Raw genomic sequence first — 7,213 nt, 5'->3', positions numbered from 1 at the left:
GTCTGCTCATTTTCCCTACCTTTTTATAGATAGACTCTGCTTTATAGGTAGTGTTCCATCATATCCTTATACCATAACTTGTTCAGTCGTTCCCTAATATAGGGAAGTTAGAGTACCCTCTTAAACTTCAGTCCTTCCTTGATGCTACCCTTAGCTTTATTTCTGGGTTTCTTCCAGTTTCAGTTCTTCTAAGTGGTAGGATGGCATGAGGGCTGGGAGCTCTGAGGGCCACCTCCTACTACTGATTTATTTAATCCTTGATTTGCTTACAGATTAAATTCTTGCCTCAGGTTTGTATCTAAGATTTTGTTCTTACTCTGTGCTTGATCAGGTCAGGGACTGCTCAGTTTTAGCCTTAGGCTTAGGTGTAAGCTTTTGGTCTCACCATGGACTTGATTTGTCAAGGACACAGTAGGTTACCCTGTCCTGGGGTCCCACCTTGAGCTTTTGGCAAGAGGATCAGGAGGGTACCTCCTCTTTGGGTCTACCAACTACCCCAAATTGGGATCTATGTCCTTGCCACAGTTCCAAACTGGGACTCCTGGCTTTACTCGGCCCACACAGATTGGGCTGCTTCAGCACAGACTGCCCTGGACTGGAATTCTGGATTTCACTACAAGTTTGGAATTTAAAGTGGTGTGGGTTGTTTGGACCTCTATTTGCCCAGGCAGGGTCTCAGGATTTGGATGTTGGCTTGGACTTAGGTTCTGAACCTGGAACAGCAGATGTGGGGTAGAGGTATGTGGCTTGCTCTTCACTGCTTTCTGTAGCTTCCTGCTGTCAGTAACCCCCTCTCACTCCAGGACCCCAGATGTTCTCTGCCTACTTTTTTTTTTTGAAAAGTTAAAAATTCCTTAATTTTTTGTTCCTGGTACCACTACCACAATTTACAGGGCAATATACCTGATGTAGTGAAAAGAAAAAGAAAAGACAAAGCTACAACAGATAAAAGACCTCAGGAATGTACATCTAATTGACACTATATTGCATTAATCAATAGCTGCACTTTTTGCAAACTGTGGCTATGACAGTCCTGAACAAGAAGGGTTTCCTGTTTAAGCTGCAGTAACTTTTCTGACTATGGATCATCGTTCCTTCTGTGGCAGATTTTTACAGTTCCTCTAATGCATTTGGGACGACTGTCTCAAAGTAACCTGCAGCTTTCCTGACAACTCCTCACTCTCTCCTGCTAAGAACTGTAGCCCTTTTCTGATGAGTTTTTAGAACCTTCTGCTACCATATCCACCACTTCCACCACCAGAACCATAACCACCACCATAAGGACTGCCGGAGCTCCTTCCACCAAAACTGCCTCCTTTAATTTGATTTAATTTGATTACTGCTGCCCACTATAATTTCCAAAATCATTATAGGTCCCACTGCCACCATAGTTACCACCACCAAAATTTCCTCCTTCATTGTAACCATCATATCCTCCACCTCCACCACCATATCCACCACCTTGGTTTCCGTATCCAGGTCCACCACCACCACCATAACCCCCTCTACTTCTGTAGCCAGGACCACCTCCATAGTTGCCACCATCTCCACCAAATCCATTATATCCACCATCTCCATCTCCATAACTGCCTCTGCTGCCATTACCACCACCACCATAACCACCTCTTCCACCAAAATGTCCACTATGGCCAAAGTTTCCACTACCACCACCAAAGTTTCCTCCTTGTCCCATAAAATTGCCTGAGCCACCTCCACGACCTCTTTGTGACCCAGCAGACTGCATCTCTTGCTTGGAAAGGGCTTTTTTCACCTCACAGTTATGCCCATTAATAGTATGATATTTCTGAACAACAATTTTGTCAACTGTATCATGATCATCAAAAGTTACAAATGCAAATCCTCTCTTCTTTCCACTCTGTCGATCTTCCATAACTTCTATAGTTTCAGTCTTGCTATACTTTTCAAAGTAGTCTCTTAAATTATATTCTTCTGTATCTTCTTTAATACCACCAACAAAAATTTTCTTCACGGTTAGATGTGCACTAGGTTTTACAGAATCCTCTCTAGAAAGGGCTCTCTTTGGTTCTACTAAACGTCCATCAATCTTATGTGGCCGAGCACACATTGCTGCATCTACCTCTTCTATACAAGAATAAGTCACAAAGCCAAAGCCTCTGGAACGTTTTGTTTGGGGATCTCTCATCACCACACAATCTGTGAGAGTGCCCCATTTTTCAAAGTGTTCTCTTAAACTATCATCCGTAGTTTCAAAGCTCAAGCTACCAATAAACAGTTTTCTCAACTGCTCTGGTTCCTTTGGATCATGACCCTCCTCCTCCTGGCGGCGGCGGCGGCGGCGGCGGCTAGAGTCCTCTCTGCCTACTTTTTAGGTTTTTCTTTTCTTGAAAGTTGTTTCACTCTGTCTCCTTGTTGATTATTTTAAGATTGGTTGGAGAAAATTCTCATGGTGACTTTGAGTTTCTCTGTTCTACTCTGCCATCTTGGCTCCACCCTAGTGAATCTTACTTTATTACCTTAATTCAATCCTGACAATTTTGTTGATTGGAGTTAGTCTTTCACAGTTGACATTTATAATATTATTTTACTATGTAAATTGTTCTCTTGATTCTATTCCCACTAACTTTGTAGTAGTTCATATATTGATTAGTTATGCTTTTTTTTCTTTGACAGTGGGAATGCTGAATTTTGACTATGAGCTCCTTGGAATTTTGCCTTTAGGGGTATTTTTTAGAAGGTAACTGCCAGATTCTTTCTATCTTCACTTTACTTTCTTGTTCTAAAAGATCGAGGTAGTTTTCATTTATGATTTCTTTAAATATAGTATCCAGGCTTTTAAAAAAATGACAGGTAATTCTTACATTATTTCTCTGGGACCTGTTTCCTTGACTATTAAAAAATCAGATATTTTACATTTTCTTCTATTTTTTTAAAAAACATTATGCTTTTGTTCTCTTCCTACTCTAATCCATCCTTCACTTAGCTGCCAAATTGGTCTTCCTAAAATGTATCTCCCTATTCACTCAATGCCAGAGCTCCCAATTTCCTCCAGGAGCAAACATAAAATCTTCTGTTTGGCTTCAAATGCCCTTATAACTAGGCTCCTTCTTACCTTTTCAAGTCGTATTACTCCTCTCCAAAAGTATTTTCACTGGCTGTCCTTTTTGCCTGAAATTTATCCCTGTCTTCTAACTTCTCTGGCTTCTTTAAGGTCTCATCTAAAATCCTATCTTCTCAGTTCTCAGTCTTCATTAATCCTAGTGCCTTCTTTCTGAGATCCCCTCCCCCCCCCCCCCATTTAACCTGTATATAGCTTTCTTATACATAGTTGCAAGCATGTTATTTCTCCTTATACTGTGAGCTCCTGGAGAACAGACTGTTTTTTCTTTGTGTCCTTAGTGCTTAGTACAATGACTGTTGTCAGCTAATTAATTGATAAATCTATAAGGGTCATTGAGAAAAGTTATCATGATAGAGGGTCTGTGGTTGATTTTGTTCTGTTTTAATCATTTTAGGAGGAGACAAAAATAGGAGGGCAGTGATTATACTGGGTAAGAAAGTAAGAGGAAGGAGAGGGAAATCATTTTTACATAATAGAAGTCAACAAGAGAAAAGTATATAGTCATTGAAGGATAAAGAAAGATTAAAAACAATTACACATACATATACACACAGATATTTTGGTATAGAAATATGCTAAAATCAAGAGGGAAAGAAGAGAAGGACAAGGAAAAGGAGAAGTAGAGAAAGGTTTAAAAGGGAGGGTTGGCAATGGAATAGTCATAAGAGAAACTAGAATATTGGAGTGTGTGAGGTAAATATTTAGGCAAACCCTAACTCAGCCCATCCTTGAAAGCCTCAACATAGGAGTTACAGAGTCACCTGGCATGTATGACAGCCTGACGAGGGGTGGGATGAAGGGGTGGGAGAGTTATCCCCTGGAGTCCCAGAGTCAGCTTCTCTTGAACTAACTGGCTTCCTGGGCTGGCTCTGCTCTCTTATCTCATATAAGGGGTAAAAAGGGGTTTTAGTTAGGTGGATATTAAAAGGTTTGGTGGCCAGGGAATTGAAGAATTATCAATCCCCAATTAAAGAATAACCTCAAGTTGAAATGACCTTTATGGAAGTGTATTTACAAATGAGGAGAGGAAGAGAAAATAAGAAAACCAGAAAGAGGATAAGATAGGACAAGTAACCTAACACACTAGGTAATTTGCTCTGGTCCCCTAGTTTAACCCAAGCAGATCTAATTAGTCCTCAGTTGAGTAAGGCCCATCCTTGAGTCCTAGGCAGGATTAGCCAGAGGGCCAGAGGGCTGGGGGGGGCCCTGGAGGTGAATGAAGTCACAGAGTCTCTTTTGAAAGAACAATTCCTTTAGAGAAGTCCAGGAAGATTTAGTCTTTACACTCACCATGTGTAATTCTAAGGGAAAGATTTAAGAACAGTCTCACCAAGGTCTCAGGATCTCAGGTCCAGCGCTCCTTCAGGTCCAAGTCACAAACAAGAAGAGTAGTTGAACTCACTGAACTCTCTTTTAAAGGGTCTGCTTTTTCATCATTTCCTGTGCCTTCCTCTTAGATTATGTGTCCAATCACAACAGACACTTTTCTTAGGAATGCCCAGGAGGCAGTCAGTAAATTTTGATTATCACTCACTCTAGCAAACATGGGTCACAGACCTCCCAACTTGTGAATTAAGTGGAGTTGTTTACATTTTTGGTGATTAGATTTGAGAATGGGCAAGGTACATTTAATCTCATTATCACACTTACTGGGCCATCTAACAGACAGCAGCTTGGAGGCTGGCCAAAATGGAGGATTGGATCTTTACCTAAAGTTGGAAAGGCTAAAAACCCTTTTTTCTATCTTTCTCTCTTTCACTAATATGTATAGTTAGAAAATCTTGAAACCTTTTGAACATTTCCCAGAATTCCTTTTGATCTCTCCACCATGTTGCATGGTCATGTTTTGTATATAGTTTGTTGTTAACACTTCCTCTTTCTCTTTCTTCCCCATGCATGTGGGGCTGAGGAAGGTGGATTTTTGCTCTATCTTTTTTATGTTAGTTATTATTAATAAATCTTATTAAATATAATAATTAGAATATTGGATATTAATTTTGAAACTCACATTATGGCTTACCACATAGGGATAGAATTCTAAAAATTTTTAAGTCTTTGAGAAAAGAAGAGAGCAGAGATAAATTTTGCAAGTTAGTTTTCTCCTGCTGCTGCTTCTCATGTCCATCTGCTTGATCCAGCATTCCTTACTGCTACTCCGCCCACTGCTGCTGCTATTGCTGCTGCTGCTGCTGCTGCTGCCCAGTATAATGCAAGGATGCAACGCCTGCAACCTCCACTTGCTGAGACCAGACCCATCACAACAGCCTGCCATTCCAAGCCGATTTTTTCCACAGAGGGTGACATATAAAAAATCTTTCCACCCACCTTCCCCCCCCCCCCCACTCCCAATGTAGTTTTTCCAGCCTATCCTAGCCATTTCAGAAGGGGAACACCATATGGAAACAGGAAAAAAATACAACACGCTATTCAGCTCCACCCCCTTCTAGTTTTGAAGCAGATTTAAAAAAAAAAAAACTGACTTTGGGCTCCTACTGAAGACTGCTACTGAAGTTTTTTTTTTTTTCAAAAGGAGGGCAAAAAGCCCAACTCTGTAGATTTTAAGTCAGAGTTTTGGGGAATATGTCTTTGATTTTTTTTCCTTTTTTTCTCCTGACCCAAACCATCAGGGGTAGCCAGTCCTTCATATGCAAATACGTTATTGTTCTATCTCAAAGTTTTGCCCTTTTTGTTTACTCTAAATAAAATCCATTCAGCTTTTTTTTTTTTTTTTTTTTTTGAGGAATAATGCTTTTAAAAAGCATAGCTCACAGGGGCAGCTGGGTGGCTCAGTGGATTGATAAGCAGGCTTAGAGATGAGATGTCCTAGGTTCAAATCTGGCCTCAGACACTTCCTAGCTGTGTGACCCTGGACAAGTCACTTGACTTGACCCCCATTTCCTAGCCCTTAACACTTTTCTGCGTTTAAGCCAATTGGCTCCAAGACAGAAGGTAAGGGTTTAAAAAAAAAGCATAGCTCATTTTCCTGCCCAACTTTAACAGCTTCCATTTCCACAGAGCCTTATCAAGCTCATGCAGCTTATAGCTTTAGAATGTCTTTTCTTACTTCTGATCCTGTTGTTTTTTTTTTTTATGCTGATTAAATATCTTGCAGTTAAGAGCTTGACTAATCTTAAGATTCATAGGGGAGATTCATCTTCCTACACCCCCTCACTATTTTGGCCTGCCCAGCCTCTGCAACTTACCTATTAGGGGGGGTCATCCACCCTATGCCCAGTGCATGTATGAGGAACTTCAGAGCTGTGATAAAAGAAATGCAAATGTATGAAAATACGGGAGGGGGGAAGGAACTTTAAATGAGATCTGGAGGTTTATTGATGTTAACCTTTTGATTTTTGCTTCCCCTCAGAATAGAGAAAAAGTCTATTAGAATTGGAAAAAAGGATTTTTGATTTCACTACCTGTATGCAGTCATTGCTTATTTTATTTTTCTGATTGTTGTTTTAAGGTTTAATTTCTTTTTAAGTTTATATATATTAATCTAATCAATATCCTTCTGTTATACTGAATCATTTTAGGCTACTATGTTTTGCCTATTAGATATATTCTGTTACATTATTTTTTTATTTGTACCTTTCCCCTATGACTGTAATGAAGAACATATCATTGTAAAAGCCGAAAAAACACCTTGCTCAAAATTTTTTTTAAGTGGAAAAACTATAACTCCTTATGTATGCTAGCTTTGCCACCAGATCCATCAAGGTCACATGTTGCCTATATGGCCTTTTTGTTCCTTTTTGCATTTGTTAATTGTCACATAGATGATGATGGATGGACACCATCAAAACTGGTTACAATTGTATACAACTTTTGGAGAATTAAATGACTTAAGAATTTAAGTTGCTTTTAGGGGGTCTTCATAAATGATTTTAGATTTTAGATAACTTCTGAAATGATATTATATATATAATATACACATATATTATATATATATATGCACCCCCAAATCCCTCTGCCCTGCACCCCTTTCCACATTCCCTGAATTGCAAATAATAAAAGCCATTCAGTCAGATAGCATTCCAGAGTGCCTGAGAGACAACGAGGGAGAGGGGAACCACAGCTTGATCTGGATGCCTTGATTTTGAAGCTGGACCA

At 39.7% G+C, this 7,213-nt stretch overlaps 1 protein-coding gene across 1 annotated transcript; it reads right to left on the bottom strand.

Annotated features, from left to right (window-relative positions):
• Positions 1-1,336: 1,336 nt before the first annotated feature.
• LOC123235768 (heterogeneous nuclear ribonucleoprotein A3-like) lies at positions 1,337-2,228 on the bottom strand. Its single transcript, XM_044661971.1, has one exon. It carries the CDS (start codon positions 2,162-2,164, stop codon positions 1,337-1,339), a length of 828 nt encoding a protein of 275 aa, XP_044517906.1. The 5' UTR covers positions 2,165-2,228.
• Between the last annotated feature and the right edge of the window lie 4,985 nt (positions 2,229-7,213).

This window comes from Gracilinanus agilis, chromosome 2, assembly GCF_016433145.1.
Source record: "Gracilinanus agilis isolate LMUSP501 chromosome 2, AgileGrace, whole genome shotgun sequence".
Lineage (NCBI taxonomy): Eukaryota > Metazoa > Chordata > Mammalia > Didelphimorphia > Didelphidae > Gracilinanus > Gracilinanus agilis.
This window is presented reverse-complemented; position numbering and strand designations above follow the sequence as displayed.